The sequence below is a fragment of the Cryptotermes secundus genome, unplaced genomic scaffold, assembly GCF_002891405.2.
Source record: "Cryptotermes secundus unplaced genomic scaffold, Csec_1.0 scaffold117, whole genome shotgun sequence".
Classification (NCBI taxonomy): Eukaryota; Metazoa; Arthropoda; class Insecta; order Blattodea; family Kalotermitidae; genus Cryptotermes; species Cryptotermes secundus.
The window spans coordinates 117,630-137,997 of NW_019737981.1; the positions used below are offsets into that span (position 1 = coordinate 117,630).

At 38.6% G+C, this 20,368-nt stretch overlaps 1 protein-coding gene across 1 annotated transcript in view; it reads left to right on the plus strand.

Annotated features, from left to right (window-relative positions):
• The window catches only part of LOC111870523 (protein spartin), a 29,989-nt gene extending 13,669 nt beyond the window's left edge, over positions 1 to 16,320 (plus strand). The window contains 5 exon segments of the mRNA XM_023862878.2: positions 493 to 630; positions 2,239 to 2,406; positions 6,525 to 6,719; positions 9,510 to 9,762; positions 12,232 to 16,320. Of these exon segments, the coding sequence (XP_023718646.1) occupies positions 493 to 630; positions 2,239 to 2,406; positions 6,525 to 6,719; positions 9,510 to 9,762; positions 12,232 to 12,445 (968 nt within the window). The 3' untranslated portion in view covers positions 12,446 to 16,320.
• Positions 16,321 to 20,368: the final 4,048 nt, after the last annotated feature.

The window sequence follows — 20,368 nt, forward strand, 5'->3', positions numbered from 1 at the left end:
AGACCACACTTTTCTCGGGCCATTATCTCCGTAACCGTTCAACTTTGGACATAGGTGTTTTGGGTTATATCGGCATACTTTAACATAAGGAACACCCTCCCGAAGTTTGGCACATTCCTCCTGGGACACCCTGTATATACACACGCGCACGCACACACACACACACACACGCACACACACACACACACAAAACAGGATGCATTCCTTAAAGACACATTCTACTCTGTTGATGAAAACTTGTTGTCTAAAAATGAGTCATCCATTTAAAGGTTGTATAAATATCGTAAGTTGACATCATTGGTGTATGTATATATTGATGTATTTTTTAATAGACTCATGTGTAACCGCTGTGTTTTCTTGGGTGGAAACTTCAGTAGTACTGTACAGATATTTTTGTATTTGTATGACATATTCCACATCCTACAATCAGTTTGACTAACTTTTTATCCAGGGAATGCAATGCCATGTATTGCAATGCATTTTATGTTGCAGATGAGGGTAATGAAAACAAACCAAGGGCATTCCTGCAGGTTGGAAGTTGGATCTATCCATTAGTTCCCGGTGTATCTCCTTGTTATCGAACAGATCGTAATGTATTCATCCTGCCTGATGTTCATTCTACTATAGAAGGTATATAATTTTTGGTTACTGCAGTAGAGTCAGTCCTCACTTCCAAATTACATGTTGTTACAACCCAGAAGACCATAATCTGTAACATATTTATAATTGCATGAGTAGGATTGATTCCTAGAAGCATCTACACTAGTGGTTCCCAATCTTTTGGACATGATAGCCACTTGTAGTCATGTGTGTGTGTGGGGAAGAGTGGAAGGTACGCATAAAATCATTCAGTATGATTTTGATGCTTTATTTCTTTCTTATCAATTTAAAGTTTACCTTACATTCCTCAAGGGATAGAATTTACAAACCACTATTTGTCACTGCAGTGTCAGTTATGTTGACACTTAATTCAACGTAAAAGTACAATACATGTGCACGTGCAGAAGCGCACACATGGCCCAGTATGTGTATGTCTTATTTTCCATTTAAAAGGAAAGAAAATGACTTTTTGTAGGGGCCTGCAGGAAAATGTGACCTAACGATGCATCTTCTTGTTCGCATCTACCATTGCCGCTCTTCAAGGGGATAAGGAAACCTTCAGAACAGTATTTCCCTTTTCAATGTATGTGATTCGCCCTCTGTGATTTTTTTAACACAAATGTCACATATCAAAGAGTAGCAGTACGTTTAATAGTAGTATGAATTATAGCTTCCATTCTTCATTCAGTTTGCATATACACTCAACTCTCGATTATCCGTGGGCAGATTAACCGCTGCTACCGGGGCTTTTTTGAGGCTTATGTGATGTTTAATATTCATTCACTTTTGTTTCACATTGTGAGTTGTAACACTATTTTCGCACTAGTGTGAACCGAGCTCTGCATTTTTTGGTCCTGTTATGCTAACACAATGTTCTAGGGTAGGGGTGAAAGAATGCAAGAATTTGTGGAAAGTTTCAAGGACAGATACACTGCCCCAGTTAGCCTCTTTTTATCGATCTTCAAGTGTGTTAGCAAAATGTCAGGGTGTAAAAGGAAGCGTGTTGTGTTAAGTATTCAACAGAAACTCGCGTGAGCCAGGCTTCGAAATGTTAAGCAGTGACGAAATCGTAAGTTCAGTCGGGGTGCAGCCAGAAGAGCGGGAAGAAAGTGAGAATGAGGAAGAGGTGGACAGTGCTGCTTGTAAGAAAATTTCACATGGTGCTGCTCTTAATCATTTGGAATCCTTATTAGACTATCTCGAAAGTGAATAGAACAGTTTATTAAGTGACAAGCTAATATTATGTAGGCTTCATACGGATATCCGTAAAAAGGAAAATGCCGCGAAAAAGCAACAACAATATTAATTTTTTTAAGTGTTAAGTGTGAATATTCATAAAAAGTGTTGGATGTTGTTGAACACTGTGATTGAAATAACTAATTCATACTTTAGTGTATGTAAAAAAAAGTATTAAATAGGCCATGAGATGACATAAAAATGAGGTTCAGTAAATTTAAATACAGGTAGGCCTATAGTATTATGAAGGTACAGTATTACAGTACTACTTTTAATAAAATAATAACAACCGGGTTTTCAATTAATCGTGATTTCCATCCCCACCATTATCCCGGATAATCGAGAGTTGAGTGTAACTGTAAAGAAGTTTTTATTTTATTTTATCTTTGTTTTTCTTTTGAGGGTCAGCAGTGGGTTTAATTTTTCCCGAAGAAGCTGGTGATTCAGTGTATGAGTTGTTAGAGGATATTTTGCAAGGAATTGTGACAAGAGGTACAGGAAAAGTGAAACGTTCTGCACAACAAGAGGATATAGGCTACCGTTCCTCTATTGCTCGTGGGATTGTAACAGGTAACATTGAAGCTGATCATAATAGATTGATAATTCATAATATTTTTTGAAATTCATTCATTTTCTTAGTTTCTCTAGGCAGATGGCAGAATAGTCCCGGAAATTGGGTCACAACTGCTACCTTCCATATCCATTTCCATTTAAGTATTCACTGATCATTCTTTCATTCAGCACTGTATAATCTGAGTTATTGGCATTTTAAGGGCGGAAAAATTCAGGGAACAAGTCCTCCGGGAGGGACTTTAAGCCATGGGTCCCATGTCGTAGCTTTACGGCACGTAAAAGAACCTCATATCTCCAAAAGAGGTCACTGACCCAAATTAACGGACGTTTCCCGCCCAACAGCAGTCTCTAATACCTCTGGTAGATGGGGGAAGCATTATAGATACCTCTCAGCTAGTAGAGCCGGTCTCGCTGGCTGGGCGGGACTGATGGTAAGCACCAGTACCGGTAGGATATAGAGACTGGTAGAAATCATAGAGGGAAGCACAATGGACCAATACAGGTCTCAGTGCATGGGGAAACCCACCCTCTCCAATAACTAACTAACTAACTTATTGGCATCATCCTTGCATAGGTCATAAAGAAGTAAACTGTGGTAACAGAACCCAGGAATTCAAACACAGATACCTGACTCCAGCATTTGGTATGATCCTGAGTCAGTTCAGTTTAAAAATATATTTAGTCTGTTTTTTATTGAATGAAGAAAGATGATCCTTGTTCTATCATTTCAGTGGTCTTTCATAATTTCTTTTCCATTTTAATATGTATGTTAAATTCTGATGTCTTATCACTTCAGAGCTCATCCTGTCACCGTGTTCTTTACAGTTTCTTCTGTAGATATTTGATTATATGTGGTTTGAGAATGCTGTCAGCAGCATTGAATGATGGGATCTTAGTGAATAATGAACTGGAGAGGATGTTGAAGGAAGTTGTTAGGAAATTATGGTCAATCCTGCGTCTGCCTGAAGAAACTGAGGAAACCCACAAAAGCCTCAGTCATGACAGTCAAACTGAGAACCTTTCAAATACAAGTCAGAAGCATTACCACTTGAGCTAGCTTACTTAGTCTCTTTTATATTGTTGTAAAGAGAAATTTACGCCTATGATCTCATCATATGTGACACAAAGTGGCCAGTTTTGATGAAACTTGGACTTCTTTTATAACACTGTCCCATTTTACAAATCCTTATTTTCAGTCCTCTCTGTTGCTAGTTGGATATAACTACAATCTTTTTTTGCACATAATTTATTTACATCCAAAAACTGTTACACAAGTACAATTAGACAAATCAGTTTAAGCCATCTAAAACACTACAAGTCAACAGCTCTTAAAAATGTACAAAATGATACACAAGACTACGAACAATACATAGGATCATTGTCCCCCTGCTGAAGCTAGCAACCCAGGATGACATCCCCCAACAATCCAATATAAAGCAACACATATACTTTTACCATCTATATACAGCCACACCACATCATGCTAATTATGCCTATTTTGCAATGAACAGTGTTGCATATTCTGCACATTAGTTCAGAAGGATTTCACAGTTGATAGGTACTTAATTTCTGCTGCTTGAATTAAATTCCAGTCTGTCATCCATGTTCTACTACCACAGTCAATAATTTCGTGGACTGGCTGCGAAGCATCATTGCAGTGCACTACAGTGGATAGGTTGAGGCACGATATGATGCCCTTGTAGTTCATCTCGTCACAGCAAGAGGCAGTTGTGTGCAAATAGTGTAAGCAGAATTGTGGCCTCTGTTGTATACTGCAGTTAAATATGAGTGGCAAAAATTGAAAATGTGGCAATTTGGACAGCGGACAAACATCAAATTCTGACAGAAACTTGGCAAATCCCCTAGCCAAACATTTGGCATAGGAAGAATTGGCTGTTACTACACGACAGCGCTCCTGCACATCGCTCTGTTCTTGTCCAAGAGGGAATGGCAAGGCAACAGGTCACCATTTTTCCACAGCCTCCATACTCGCCTGATCTCACACCGTGCACTTTCTTTCTCTTTCACTGCTTGAAAGCAAAGCTACGTGGTCGTAGATTTCAGTTGTCCAAGAAGGTCATCAGTGCCACAAGAGACGCTGTATGGAATTTACTGCCAATATGTTTCAGCTATGTTTTCAGCAGCTGTATCAACATTAGCAGACTTGCATAGCGGCCAATAGCAACTACAGTGCTACTATAAATGATTCATTCGTTTTTAAAACGCTACATTTTCCAAAGTATTGCACGTACAAATATGATTGATATATAAAAAAAGCCGTAAACTCACCAAGTTTGTATTTCATGCACCAGTTGGCAGCACGAATTCAGTGCCTTTACAAAATGGCGACAAAGCAAGAAAAGAGTTTTTGTTTGTTGGAATATGCGAGATGTTCGTCTGTTATAGCAGTGCAGCGCGCATTCAAAAGAGAGTACGGAAAAGAACCACCATGTAAACAAAGCATATTGCAGTGGTATCGGCAATGTTCGCCGCTACCTAAACAATGAACTTCAGCATCGTTGGATTGGGCATGTTGGTGAGGATGATGTAGCTCCTTTCACTTGGCCCCTGATCTAACGCCTTGTGACTTCTTCCTTTGGGGGTACATTAAGGATCGTCTTTACGAACCCCCTCTAGTAGGGCTGAGGGAACACATCGATGCTTCAGTGATGAACATTGACAGGATGATGCTACAAAATGCGTGGAACGAGCTTGACTACCGCCTGGACGTGTGTCGTGTGACCCAAGAGCACAAATAGAACATTTATAGAGTGTGAAGAAAACTTGGTGAGTTTACGGTTCTTTTTTTTATGGTTCTTTATATATCAATCATATTTGTATGTGTAATGCTTTGGAAAATATAGCGTTTTAAAAAACGAATGAATCATTTATAGTAGCCCTGTATTTTGAGGGCCAGTGTGGATCAGTGCAAGTGTATGTGAATACCTTGTAATATGATGCGATAAAACTACAGTCCACGAAATTAATGACTGTACCACGTATTACCATTTAAAAGCACTAGGGCTTCCGTAACCACATAAATTTTTAAATTTTGTCTCTTAAGAAGTGCATGTGAGAAATACGTTGGACTCCTGATCCTCAGGGGCTATGTTTAGAAAATTGATTGGTGTGTTCAATGTCAAGAAATAAACTTCATGTGAAATTGCTTTTTTAAAAAGGAACAAGTACAAATGGAGTTTTATTTCACACATGAATATATACTTGGAAACCTGAGAAGGCTTCCTTTGTTTGGTTTTTCTTTTTAATATGGGAAAATGTCACAGGAATTTCTCAGAAGCCATGCACATTTCTACCAATAGTGTTCAGGTAAACTACACTGGTAAGTTTGTGTGTCGTTTTATACCTCCCAATTCACAGATTAGTTACAGATTCCATTTATCCAGAATTTCCAATTTTATGTGGAAAGTCATTTCTCATCCACTGTGGACAATTGGGAATTGTCTGCTGTACTTTGCTTCAGATATGATATTTTGTAAAACTTTTGTGAAACTGTGAAGGTATTGTACTGGCAGCTAAAATTAAGAGGAAAAGTGTACTAACACCTTACCAGTTGAACAGGAGGTTTTGGGAATAACTGATAAATGCTTGCGTTTGAATACAAAGGCAGAGTTAATGTTTAGTAACTTAGTGATCTTCTGAATTTTGGAATTACTGGGTTCTTGGACTTTATCCATCATCTGGTACTCTAGAAAATAGAGAACACCACAGATGACTGAATGATGGACAAAGTTCAAGATTCCAGTAATTTCAAGTGTCATGCACCATCATCAGGACCCTTTAAAATGTATTTCTGAATTTTGGTTCTTGAAAAGCTACCTCTTGGAATACACAAATGGATATGGGAGAATAATGTTAAAATGGATTTTCACGAAATGAATTTTGGTTATGTAGTTTGGATTAAAATGGTAAAGGGTCGGATCCAGTTATGGGCGTATTTGTGTTTATAGTGTTGAATGTTTGATTTATAATAACATGGATATTCTCCTTTAGTCACATAATGAATAATGCATAAAATTAAATTGAAAAATAAAATTTATTACTCATACTCAGTTTTGTGATTCCTAAGCTAGGATTTATTATTTTTATCTTCCCAGGAGCACATTACATTTCACATGGACTCATAAGAAGTGCAGAAAAAGCAGGTGAACTGATGAACTATGGAACTCCTAAATTAATCCAAAAGATAGCCCCTGAACCTGTTCCTCAGCCTGTGAATCCTAAGGTGAGCCGAGGTCTCCAGGTTGCCAAAGATGTTACGGGAACTGCTGTGCAGATCACAGGTTATATGGGTAAGAATCAAAGTTTCTTTATATTCAAGTGTTAGATTTTAGGAATGAAATATGTTTAACGTGATCATAATCCATTTCTTTCACACTTGACAGCATAGTGCAGTTCAAATCCTGAATACTTTTGCTCAATTTACGCAGGAGAAATCTTTAATCATATGCAGTGAAAGTGAGATTTAGTGATTCTTCAATTAATGAATATTTGTCTTGCTCCCAGCCAAGGTCCAACACATACAGTGTATTACTTTCCAGTATTTAGCAAGTAAAATATCTGGGTTCATTGTAAGAAGTTTTTGACCTTCCAGAACTCATACCTCAGTTTAGTAAAACTGAGGTTGAAACAGCAATCAGCATTAAGATTTTCTCCTTGCCAGAAATTATTACCACATAACCATAATCTATGGAAAGTGATATTGAGTACTGAACATTAATCGAAACAACACCACATACGGCATCATATTTACTTGGATTTTTATTGTTCTTTCGGTGTGTATTTCATGTCATTATTTTTAAAATTAATTTGATATTATTATATGAGGGGCAGTCAAATGAAAACAGGTCAGAAGCCAAAACATATTAAAGAAGAGTTCTTACCTCAAAAGTAATCTCCAGAACTGTTAATACGTTTATCCCATCCTTGAAAAAGCTTTTGGGCTGTCTACGGAACCACATCTTTACTCAGCCACACACGTCTTCGTCCGATGCAAATCGATGTCCACGAGTGTCTCTCTTCAGTCTCCAAAAATGTGAAAATCACATGGGGAGGGATCTGGTCTGTAGGGGGTGATGTTGAAGCCCTTACCAACCAAATCTCTGTAGTGTATTCCTCACAGAGTTGGCAATGTAGGGGCGCGCATTATCATGAAGAAGGGTAATGCCGTTCGATAACATTCCAGGGCGTTTTGACTTTACGGCACGTCTCAGTTTCTGCAAAGTGTCTTTATAGCGCTGTGCAAAGATTGTGGCCTCATGCTCAAGAAATTCGACAAGCAGAGAGCCCTTACAGTCAAAGAAGAACTTCATCATCACTTTACTGGAACTTGTGTGTACGGCTTTGGATTTCTTCGGTGCGGGAGAATTCAAGTGTTTGCACTGTTGGCTCTGCCGTTTGCTCTCAGGATAAAAATGGTGGCACCAAGTTTCGTCCCCAGTGGCAATACGGGACAGAAAAGCACACTCTTCCTCATGGTATCATTGCAAGTGACCCAGTGATGCAGCCATTCTCCAAGTGTTCTGTTCCTCTGTGAGTTGCTGTGGAGCTGACTGCGCACAAAATTTGCAGTACAGCAGGTGTTTTGTCACAATGGCGTGTAAGGAACCATGACTTACCGTATTTACGCATGTATAGGCCGCACATTTTTTGCCAAAAATTCAAGAGGAAGACTGGGGTGCGGCTTATATTCGAAATCACACTTCATTTAAAAAAAATTATATTCATAATTAGTAATACAGGGTGTAATACTCCTGAAATAATATTCCAAGAAAATTATTTTTTCTATAATTTCTCTCTGAAAATTGTGCTGCGGCCTATACACGCACGCGGCCTATACATGCGTAAATACGGTATTCCCATCAAATGACTAATTTCTTCCACAGTGATCTGTCCGTTTGCCCGGATATGACCATCCAACGCAGCACTAACATCAGGAGTGATGACACAATGAGCCTCTCCTGGGCAAGCATCATCTTGCAGTGACACACGTCCCTCTTGGAATCTCTTATGCCATGCCAGCACACACGAACGTGACATGCTGTGTTCGCCGTAAACAACAGACATGCAATGATGAATTTCTCGTCCTACTCCTTCAGCAGTCAAAAAGCGCACTACACTTTGCTGTTCTTCTTTACCCTCCTCCATTACTGATGTTGGACACCACACGTAGTAATAACCTTACTTCCAGCACAATAAACGAACGACTAGTGTGCATGGGCATGTCACTGTGCTTTCCCGAGTCCCCACCAGATGTTCATATCGTAATCAAATTCCAGTGTTACCAACTTCCACACCTGTGAGTTATGCATGGTGACCTGTTTTCATTTAACTGCCCCTTATATAATTGTATATATTTATGTACAATCAGCTCCCATCTTTCTGTGTTTCATTTCTTATCATTGATTTAGAAATCCATTTGATATTAGCAGTTAAGTAATTGTATTTATTTTTGGAGAGTTTCCATAACTGTGTATATAAAGAAACTATTTTGTTGTAATTATATACACTGTGTCTTATAAAATGATGAACAGTTTTGTTATGTAATTTTGCATAATCCCCATGTAGTGCAACCTTGATTTAGTGTAAGAAAAGCTGTTCCCCCAGGAGATTCATTAAATAGGAATTTCACTGTATGTTAACAGGCTTTACTCCTAATATTTCCAGTCTCAGGAAACGGGAAAAGCTCTCCTGAAGATAGCAGCAGTATGTTGGTAACTACCAACCAGTGTAATAACCCTGACAGTCACACTCCAGATCTAAAGATCTTAATCATCTGTCTTTTCATTTTCAAGATTCCAGCATCAGTCCAGTTAGCCAGGTGTATACAGCAGAAATTCATACCCCGTCACCAGTGCCGTTTCATGAAATTAGATGGAGTTTTACCCCTTCTCCCCCTTTATATCTTTGTGGGTTGGTACAGCGTCTAATCAGAACTACTGTATTAACTCAGATGCCTAAGAAAGAATGCAATTCTTATCTTCACAGGAGTATGGTCAGTAGGCAAAGCCTCTGTTATTGGCTTGAATACCACCCTGATTTTGGATGTACTTCATGTGTGAGACAAAGATTATTGTTTACAGCCTCAAAAATTGGAAGTTGTACTATGGCTCTTGGACGATATCTTGCTCCTCACATCCAGAGACAAGGTACTAAACTGTTGTCCTCCACATGCAACTTAACAGAACTGGAAGCTTCTAAAAAAATGGATGGAGTGCTAGAAGTGGCAGCAGGAGCCGTTGGAGGGTTTGGTACAGTGTATGATGGTTTGGAAAAGTCTGCAGGAATTCTTGCAAGCAGTTTGGCCAACAACACTGTAAAGATTGTGGAACATAAGTAAGTATTGTTCATTTCTTTCTCGTGATACAGAGGTGATCTGTGTGTCCACGTCTGTTATCTTGACTGAGGTGCCAGCAGCATCATGGTTCCTGTAGCCGTCCGCCGACTTCCAGCTGCCACGACTCTTGCTCGAGCTTGAGTTCTTAATCACAGGATACGGGTGGTTCGGAGATGGGAGTATAACACACTTTGAGGTTTATGAATCCGGGGGCTCCAGAACACACCGTGGATTGCAGTTTTAGTTCAAAGTTTCATTAATGATCAATATTTACATTATTCTCCAAGCTAGCCACTCTGTCAGCTGACTCGCTACCACTACTGTAAAACACTTCTCTGTTCTCCGTCTATCTTTCAACAACTGTCCTTCTCCGCTCCCTATAACTGACTTTTTTTCTCTTTACATGTCCTGCAGTTGGCATAAAAATACAAGAAAAAAATAGAAACATAAAAAGAGAAAGCCAAGGGTTGAGCCCAGCATCTGCCCTACATACGTATTTTTTGAGAAGCCCATAAACTTTTTTAGGTCTTCAAGGCACACGAGCAGGGAACCCCAGACCCTCTTGGCCGGTCTCGCACAAGGTCAGTTTAAGGGGTATGATACCAGGAGCAAACAGGCGATGTTAGGGACAATAGTGAAACCCTAAGCCTAAGGAGGACAGTAGCTGAATTACAACTAGACGGGTCCTGGGATGGTATCTCACCGGAGGAGCATCTCTCATGGTGTTAAACAATGCATCAGTTGTTCATGCCCTTAATTAAATAACATTGGAGAGGGACGTACGGTTACATTCCTTTCCTCTCACATTGTGATAGTGCCTTGAAAGAATCTATGACTACATGCACTCACATAATTTGCACTTAATTATACAGCATTATCCTTTCAAGAACTGAGATAGCTGTCAGTAAAATAGCAAGAGGCTGGATAGCTGAGGTAATATATTTTCTTGAATACCTTGCTGTCATGTATAAGCAACGAACTTCATGTGAATACATTTATGTATTAAGGTATACATGTCAGTGCCTTGAAATTGGTGCCAAGATGGCTCAATCAGGATAGTGATGTGTATGGGCTTTACAGTCAGGGTTCACTTCCCAGCAGGAGCAAGAGGTTTTTCTCTACTCCACAGCACGCAGATCAGCTCTAGGACCCCACCCAGCCTTGTATCCGGTTGCTACCAGAGGCTCTTCCCTTGCAAGTAAAGGAGCCAGATTGTGAAGCTGATCAGTCACCTCTGTGTAGTGCTGAGGCCCAAAAATGGTGAAGCTATACCTCCACATAAGCACAAGGACAACTTTACCATTTGTTTTTTTCTCTCTCTCTTTCTACTTGAGCCCTTTATTTTCAAGGATCTAATGTCCAGCTGTTGGGAAACTTGTTTGTTTTCAGATATAGTCATATTTTGCAGAATACCTTAATATTCATTCTCAGCTTGCCTTGGAATCCATGTCCTTTTGCCAGTGTGGATACTTTTAACTGACATTTCAGTTGATACCACGCATCCTGACTGTAGCTTCTCATGAATTTGCAAACCTTTCCTGTCGTTTCAGGAACTAGCATCATACTTTCTACCAGTAGTGCAATCTCCAGTTTCTTATATATCCCTTGAATTATATTTATGAGTAGTTTGTCACTATCCATGACAGGGGGGCACTATGCTACAAGCCGGAAGGTTGTGGGTTCCAGTCCCGATGAGGTCACTGAATTTTTTCAGTTGACCCAATCTTTCCAGCTGCACTATGGCCCTGGGGTCATCTCAGCCTCTATGAGTGCCAGGAATATTCTAGGAAAGTTCTTGGGGGTAAAGGGTGGCTGGCACATAGGGCTGACAACCTTGCCACCATCTATGAGCTGATTGTCTAGAAAATTTGGGAACCTCAACTACTCACAACCCTATGGGCCTCGACGGCCTGTTACAGGGATACTTTTACATACAGGATATGGTGCTTAGACATGGCCACAAATTATTACCATTTATTTTAATTGTTTTGTTATCTGTTTCAACTTTACAATATGGAACAGTTTAGGAGTAATGCAACTTCTGAGTTGACCTGCTCAGTTTATATGTACATACATTTTTTTTAATGCTAGTGGGGTGGGACTAAGTCCCTTGTACTGTGGTCACTTGTGGCCTATTGTACTAGCCCTAGATGATAGGTGAGGGTGATTGTGGAGCAGTTGGTGGAATGAAGATTGGCAGGGGAAACCGAAGTACTCGGAGAATACCTGCCCCAGCGCCACATTGTCCACCACAAATCCCACTTGACCAGACCCAGGATTGAACCTGGGCTGCCACGGTGGGAAGCCAGAGACTAACCGCTTGAGCTATGGTGCTATGTACATACATATTTGAATAAATATTCCAGTTTAATTGATATTAGATTAGCAAAATCTGATGTGTGTAATGTGTATCGTCATGAAGTTTGGTCAATATTGAACATCCAAAATCATGTGTCTTTTACTTTCAGGTATGGCCAACCTGTAGGCGAAGCAACTGGTAATACTTTATATGCGGTGGATAATGTTGTTATAGCAGGAAATAATGTAAGGCACCTTACCCCGAAAGGAATTGCCAAAGTCACAGCAAAATCGACTGGCAAAGCTGTTATTGAGGATTACAGAAAGTCTTTACAAAACCACAGTCATACTCATGGTGCTGGCCCATCATCTAAAAGTGATTAAAATATCCCAAATGGTGTTCCTCCCTGTATACTGTATGAATGTTCATGACTGAAATATGCTGTGCTATATATGAGACTGAAGAAATACATGCTATTAATAAACAATTTGTTCCCCCCCGCCCCATTAATGAACAAATGTAGCTCCAGTAGTTAGCGAGTATCCAGCTTCCCAATTGATGGCCTTTGTCAGATCTTCTTGCTTCCTAATGTCATTCCTGCAACGCAGAGCCTGAGAAAGTGCTCATGAACCATATGAATTCCTACCTACATCATCTATATGGATTAGGTCAATCCTTGCACTGTTTCGTCATGTTAAAGAATACATGGATCCTACCATCTCAATAATTGACATCCCCCATCCCAACTGAGTAGGTATTACCTGAAGATGGAGACAGAATCCCATCTCTGAAACATGTTGTTAAATAGAAACAGGACGGTATTTTAGACAAAATTAAGGTGATGGATAATATCCAGAAACATAATATTTGTATTAGTCCTCTTAGTTTATCAGAGTGGGGCAAGGAAAAATGATTTTTTGAAATGAAATTATTTTGAACAAGTTGAAGATAGGGTATTACTAAAGTATTGCTTGTTAAACATATATGTTGATTATGAGGCATTGACAACTTTTTTTTTAAAATGTGCAACTTCCTTTATGATACCATATTGGAGTATGTAAAGCTGTCCATCACCTGAGTAATGCAGCACATCAAAGAAAATGGTGTCACTTTTATGTCAGATTTGGGCTTGAGCTGTTGGTTGGAGTGAATACAGGTTGAAAGCACCTGTTTGAGGTAATCCCATGTGAAGCCTGGAATTCTTACCAGTTGAGGAAAGGTTCTAAAACCTAGGTGGTTCAGTCATGAAACGAGTTATGTAATACTTTGATGCTGTTTCTGACTGTGTGGGTCATGGTTCTGCCCTGAAACCATATGCAATGCAGTTCTTGCTGATTATTTTCCAGAGTGAGAAATGTTCCTGCCTTTATTCTGTACCATTTGGAGTTTACTGTTAAAATAATGTCTTGACGACTCCAAAAGATACAGCACTGCACCAGACAACTTCAGAACCTTGTAGTGGTCTGTCACCGAGCTGTCATGGATTTGGATCAAACCATGACCTGAAATTTTGCTTGTTTCCAAAGATACGTACATAAGTGAAAATTCAACATTAAAAGTTCATGTACAAATTTGTCATGAGGTTTATGGAATTGCAACAAAACCTTATCCTTGCTTCGTTGTCATAGGTGCTCAGTTCTTGTCAGCTTAGTTTGTACATGGAATTTAAAAATCCATGTGAAGAATTCTGTGGAATTTCCCATAAACATATGAGGAATATGGGGGTGTTGTCTTGAAGATTGAAGCAGAATTTGCCAGATATCAGTTCATACCTGATTAACATTTTCAGGAGATGGAACTATTGTTTTTGGACTTGAATCTATATCTTCCAACAAAGTTCCGTCTGCTGAACATTATAATCTTTGCATCATTGGAAATAGTGGAATCAGCCTTATGGGCAGTCAAAGTCAAGTGGATTCTTTATTATCAGCGAGAGGGGGTTAGCATAACTTGAAGCATTTTATGCAAGTAAATTATACAGGAGAGTGACCACTTTAGCAATGACACCTACATATACAATGTTCAAATGAGAGTGAAAATGAATTTATGAATTCATCACAGTGAACAATTACTTGAAGTATGGAGAATGTATACTGGTATTTTTCCATGGAACTAATGTATACATTATGGTTATTATTTGCATCTGGAGAATGTACTGTGTGACTAAGTTCTGAAATTATGTGGTGATAGTGAGGGAACAAAAATAGAGGTAGCCTACACTGCTGGTAGAAAGAATGCAAGAAGCTACCATCTGCTGTCAGTACTCTCAGACAGTGTCTATATTGACTAACAAATTTTCATAACAAGAAGAATTACTTGAAATCTGAAATTTTCATTTGTAGACTCCAGTGTTAATATCTCAGGTTTGAGAAGGGATGGATCTAGTGAAGTTATGTAGTGCCAGCACTGTAAGGCGATGCCATTTGAGTGTGGGAGAGAGGGAGAGAGATTTTGTCTGCAGCATTCACATTACTGTACTTTCTGGGGGGGAAAAAATAGCTTATGTCACTTCATGTCCATTTGTAAAGTGGGTTTACCATTCTGATTTTTTATTCGTGTAATAAGTTAACTGATCCAAGGTAAATGATATGAACCATCTTTAAAAAGTTAACTATGCATTAGATGATCACCAGTGAGTTTGTGTGTTGTAGGCCGGATTTTTTTATGTGCAAGATATACTGGTTTATTTTTCCCAGGGTAGATTAAAGTATCTGTAAATTTTAATGGGAAAGCTCTTTAAGAAGATTGGGTTCATGGGTTTACTGTGATAAAATAACGTGATAATCTGTTAAAAGTTGTTTGAAGTTTAAGTATTAGTTTTTAGTTCAGATTATCTGAAAGTAGGTTTTAAGAAATTTTATAAACAATATTTGCATGCCATGTCATGAGATGTGGGAAGGTTTATGTATGTACCTCTAAGAATTATCTTTCTCATTAATATGGAGTATTCTTATTGTTTGTATCCAGTGTGTTTATCATTTTAGTATTTAACTATACCATCCTGTTAAGTGACCATAAAGTAATATCAAATATTGATGTGATAAAGTTAATATGCACCATATGTTAACATTTTTGCCATGTTTTATACTCAGATGATTCTATGTCATAAGCAACAATGACACAGAGATTCCTGGCTGCTGGGATGTGATGCCTTGTAGTTGAGCAAAAGTTTTGCAGCATTTTGAAAGAATGTATTGCCTTCATCTTCTCCCCTGAAGACTGTGGCAGCACTTACTTACAGAAGATTGGTACACGTCTACAGACAACATGGCATCGCGTCCCAGAAGGCAGTAAATTTCATGAGAACCTCAGATCTCTCATAGCAAGCAAACAATTTTTCTCATGATTGTCATCATCATCATCATCATCATCCTATTCATTTTACATGAAGTGATTAATGTTTGTGTATTACTCGTACATTAGTTCATACAAGTTCGCAGTTTAATTTCAAATTACTCACTGGAATGTTATATATATATTGCATGTTATTTGGACAGTGTTCATCAAAATTGTGTAATGAGCCAACCAGAGAGTAATAATTCTCAATAATGTCAGTGAAACTTAACCCATGTGAATTCTAGTACAACAGACATTTACATAACAGGGTGTTATGCTTAATCAGGGATTGTACATCTCTGTACATAGTTCCTTGTTGCATAAAATGCATTTGATGCTGCTCCTGTACATAGTTATTGAAGACATGAACAGACCCAGGCCTATGGACCAGATACACACTTCAAGAAATCGTGAAGAATGTTGCCATTTTTCCCCTCCTCCGTTTCACTAATTTATACTTATTTCAGATTAACAAGTTTATGTACTGGTTAGGTGCTTCAGTTTGACCTTACAGAAAATTTGTCTGTCCACCATTGCATTTGAATATTCTTGAAGGCAATGTCATAATTCAGTTTATTATGTTACTAGAAAGTAATAACTCGAAAACTTTCATGAAGAGGAAATAATACTGTTGATATACTCTTGTGATATACAAATATAATGTACTTGTATTATGCGTACCTGTATAAGATTTTATTGTATTTTGAAATGGACTGGAGAGCTGGGATAACTCAGTCAATATAGTGATGTGCTATTTGCAGGATGACTGGGTTTTAATTCCTGGCATGGCCAGGAGATTTCTCTTCTCCACAGTATCCAAATTGGGTTTGGGGCCTACCCACCCATCGAGTGGGTACCAGGGATCTTTCCCCGGAGGTAAAGTGGCTGGGGTGTGAAGCTGGCCACTCACCTCTATCTAGTGCTGAGGTCAACAGTGGTGGAGCTGTATAGCTCCACTCCCCCATGTCTTCATGACGTGGTGCATAATTAAGCACAGAAACAACTTTACCTTTTACCTTTGCAGTGGACTAGGTTGTTAAGTACTGAACTAGCAATATCATAAGATATGCAATGAATGCGATTACTAATATTTTAACTTTTTTTGCCCTTGCACTTTTGCTAAATTAGTTTTCCCCCACACTAATAAATTGGAAGAGAGGCATACTGGTGGCAGAGATTTCCAGTGTATACTTAAATAGTTAATATGGTTACTATCTGCAAATGGGGCAGGGGATACATGTGTTGAATTTGTGCCTTGAAGTGAAGAAATTACCTTTCTTCTGCTGTATTTATTTTTTGATGGTAGTTACTATTAATATGTACAAACGTTTAACTCTGATAACAGATCTGATTCTTCTGGGAAAGTTGCTGTTAGATGGCAGTGTCTTTACTCCTGCTGAGTTTACCCACAGTTATGCTGTATATATCTGGCTATTAGGACAATCTTGGATGATTAATCTGAGGAAGTATGCTTTTTGTGGCTTGTATGCATACAGTTTTCAGGCAACTCTCCAGAAAACCATGAACCTCATGCCCCACACCTTACCATAATGGCTCATTTTATGCCAATAGAATAAGACTTGCACCTGTTAATTGTTTATTCTTTCCTCTGTTGTCAAATATTGGCACCAGAATTATTTCCAAGATGCATCACAATTATTATGCTCATTCAGGTATTGTTCTAGACGAAGGAGTAGAGACTGTTTGTGAATATATTCAACATGGTTGTTTGAGGCAGGCATTCCATGGACACAGCAGCTGATGGATCCCATCCACAAGGTGTCAATAAATGGTTTGTTAGCACTCTTTTGAGGGGCTGGACACATGAATGGATTTCATTTGAACGACTCTCATATTTCAAGTCTTACCGCTCATTGGTAGAATGGTAGCAAAGACATTGAACATCTGTATTCATGTGTGCATCATCCTTTGTAAGTAGCAGATGGCCTCATATGCTGTATTGAAAATTAATCGTATATTTGGATAACTACTGTGTATACTACACTGAATGATATCAGGGTCAAGATAATTATCATAATTCTGTGTTATTGTTAATTTTTGTTGGTTAACTTTATTTTTTACTGTTACATGTTGGATTAAAATGCAGGAATGATAGCCTTCAGTTTGGTTTAGATATTCTGAAAATAGTCATTACAAGTCATCATCTAGGTTGTGTTCTGTTGGTTCGTATATAATGGATGAATGAATTATTTGTGAGGACATATCACATTGTACTACACCATGTCTTCATAAGTTACCTTTATTTTATGAAAAAAATGTGTTTTGGATTTGCCTATGTGAAATCTGGTCACTTTGTTATTTCTCTACAAATTCAGTAACATTATGAGAGAATATGAACAGTTTTAGTATAACTTAGTCATTCCTACACGTTGGCCTCTGAAATGTTATTAGTTATAATAGAAGATTTATATCTAGAAAATATTTTTCTTGTGCTGTACTTTTTGTTATACACAACTGTTATTAAATAAGTATTGAAAATATCAGTTTTATACATCTATTTCTTGTTCCTCATGCATTGTATATGAGGGGCAGTCAAATGAAAACGGGTCAGAAGCCAAGACATATTGAAGAACATTTCTTACCTCAAAAGTAATCTCCAGAACTGTTAATACGTTTATCCTACTGGGACAAAAGACGGTCAATCCTATCCTTGAAAAAGCTTGTGGGCTGTCTACAGAACCACATCTTTATTCAGCCACACACGTCTTCGTCCGATGCAAACCGATGTCCACGAGTGTGTCTCTTCAGTCTCCAAAAATGTGAAAATCACATGGGGAGGGATCTGGTCTGTAGGGGGTGATGTTGAAGCCCTTACCAACCAAATCTCTGTAGTGTATTCCTCACAGAGTTGGCAATGTAGGGGCGCGCATTATCATGAAGAAGGATAATGCCGTTCGATAGCATTCCGGGGCGTTTTGACTTCATGGCACGTCTCAGTTTCTGCAAAGTGTCTTCATAGCGCTGTATACTGATTGTGGCTCCATGCTTGAGAAATTCGACAAGCAGAGGGCCCTCATCATCACTTTACCGGAACTTGTGTGTACGGCTTTGGATTTCTTCGGTGGGGGAGAATTCACGTGTTTGCACTGTTGGCTCTGCCGTTTGCTCTCAGGTTAAAAATGGTGGCACCAAGTTTCGTCGCCAGTGGCAATATGGAACAGAAAAGCACACTCTTCCTCATGGTATCGTTGCAAGTGACCCAGTGATGCAGCCATTCTCTGAGTCTTCTGTTCTTCCATGAGCTGATGTGGAACCCACTTCCCACTATAACCAGAAAGGCTGCTGTGACTGATAGATGGAACATTGTGTACTTGGCAATACATGTGTAATTGATATGACAACTGTTGTTATAGTGGTTTCTAAAAAGTGTTTGGTGCCTTTGAAGATGATCCAAATGGATCGAAACATGTAAGGCTAGTGAATCATCAAGTGAGAAAACTGAAATAGTCACAATGGACAGACTTGTCTTTTATAATTATAATTGTATATATAATGAGGTAACAGTGAAAATCTTAAATTCACCAAACATATTTCTACAGGATACTCTACTGTTAACACCTTTAATCAATGTTAGACATTATTTCTGTACTTTAAATACGGTTTCAGAGTCCTTAAGTCCCCACCCCAAAAAAATAATACCATATTTCAATATAGATTCACACTTAGTAAAATAAACATTTCTTAATACATGTAGGCTTAACTGAGTCACATAAGAATTTGATCAAATAAAGAGCATTTATGGGTAGGAATGTATCAGATATCGATTAATCGTATACTGTTCAATGTTTGATCTTCAGATTAGCTCATGACCCCTTTAACAATGGACCACAAAGACTTAAATAGGATCACTCTTAATGTCCAGATACTTTTGTTAATGACAAGTGCTCAAAGTTAAATTGGCCAGGTTTGTTCCATGGACTTCGTTCAAACCTTGTTTCAGTGTTCAGTTCAGTAATTAATGAATGTAACCCACTACCAGTTTTTATCTTTTGGTAAACCATGTGAAAGTTTCTGGTAAATCTGTACCAATTGATATCTGCTTAGTTACTACCTTTGAATATTCAGGCAATATTTAGGTATTACATAAAAACCATAACATATTCCACATCTCTTCGATTCAAAGACACGACCAAATGTAAGATGTGTTATTTTCAGGAAAAGAGATTCTATCAGTGCAAGACACGCCCTTGATTTTAAGATCCAAAATTAGCATAGGTGTAGCAATGAACACTGAGCAATCTCTCTTCATAACAGAGTATTAGCTAATATTAAAAGTACTTGGCATTTTCAGCCTCTAAGCCCACATAAGGTGCTTTATGCAGTTACATGTAATGACATGGAAATACAGGGAAGTACTTGCCTACAGGCTCGATGACAGAGGGTTTAGAGTATGAGTGCGGTAGGGTCAGAATTTTTTCTTCTTCATATTGTCCAAACCGGTTCTGGGGCCCACCCAGCCTCATATCCAATGGGTACCAGGGGCTCATTCCTCAAGGGTAATGTAGCAGGGATGTGAAGCTGACCACTCGCCTCCAGCTAGTGCTGAGGTCAAGAAAACATGGATCTATACATCCACCAGCCATACATGTTCATAGTGTAGTGCTTAATTAGTTAAGCACAGAGACAACTTTACATTTTTTTTATCTCTGATTTTATAGTCAATAGAGTATGTCCTATCATTGATTTTATAATATTTTCTTGTTTTAGACTTTGTCTCTTTAGTGTTGGCTTATATTTTGAGAGTACTCTGATTTTATGGTCTCTGGCCGTTAAATAAAGCATGTCCATATGTTTAAGGCCTTGTGTGAGAAGCTCTATAATGTTTGTCTTAACTCCTGCTGATATTTTATGTATCCTGTCTTGTGCTGGTTCCAGTGTCCAGAGATGAGGACTAGCCCTATCAATGGGGCTGAAGTGAGTAGGCTTACCTGAGGGTGGGGAGACAGTGC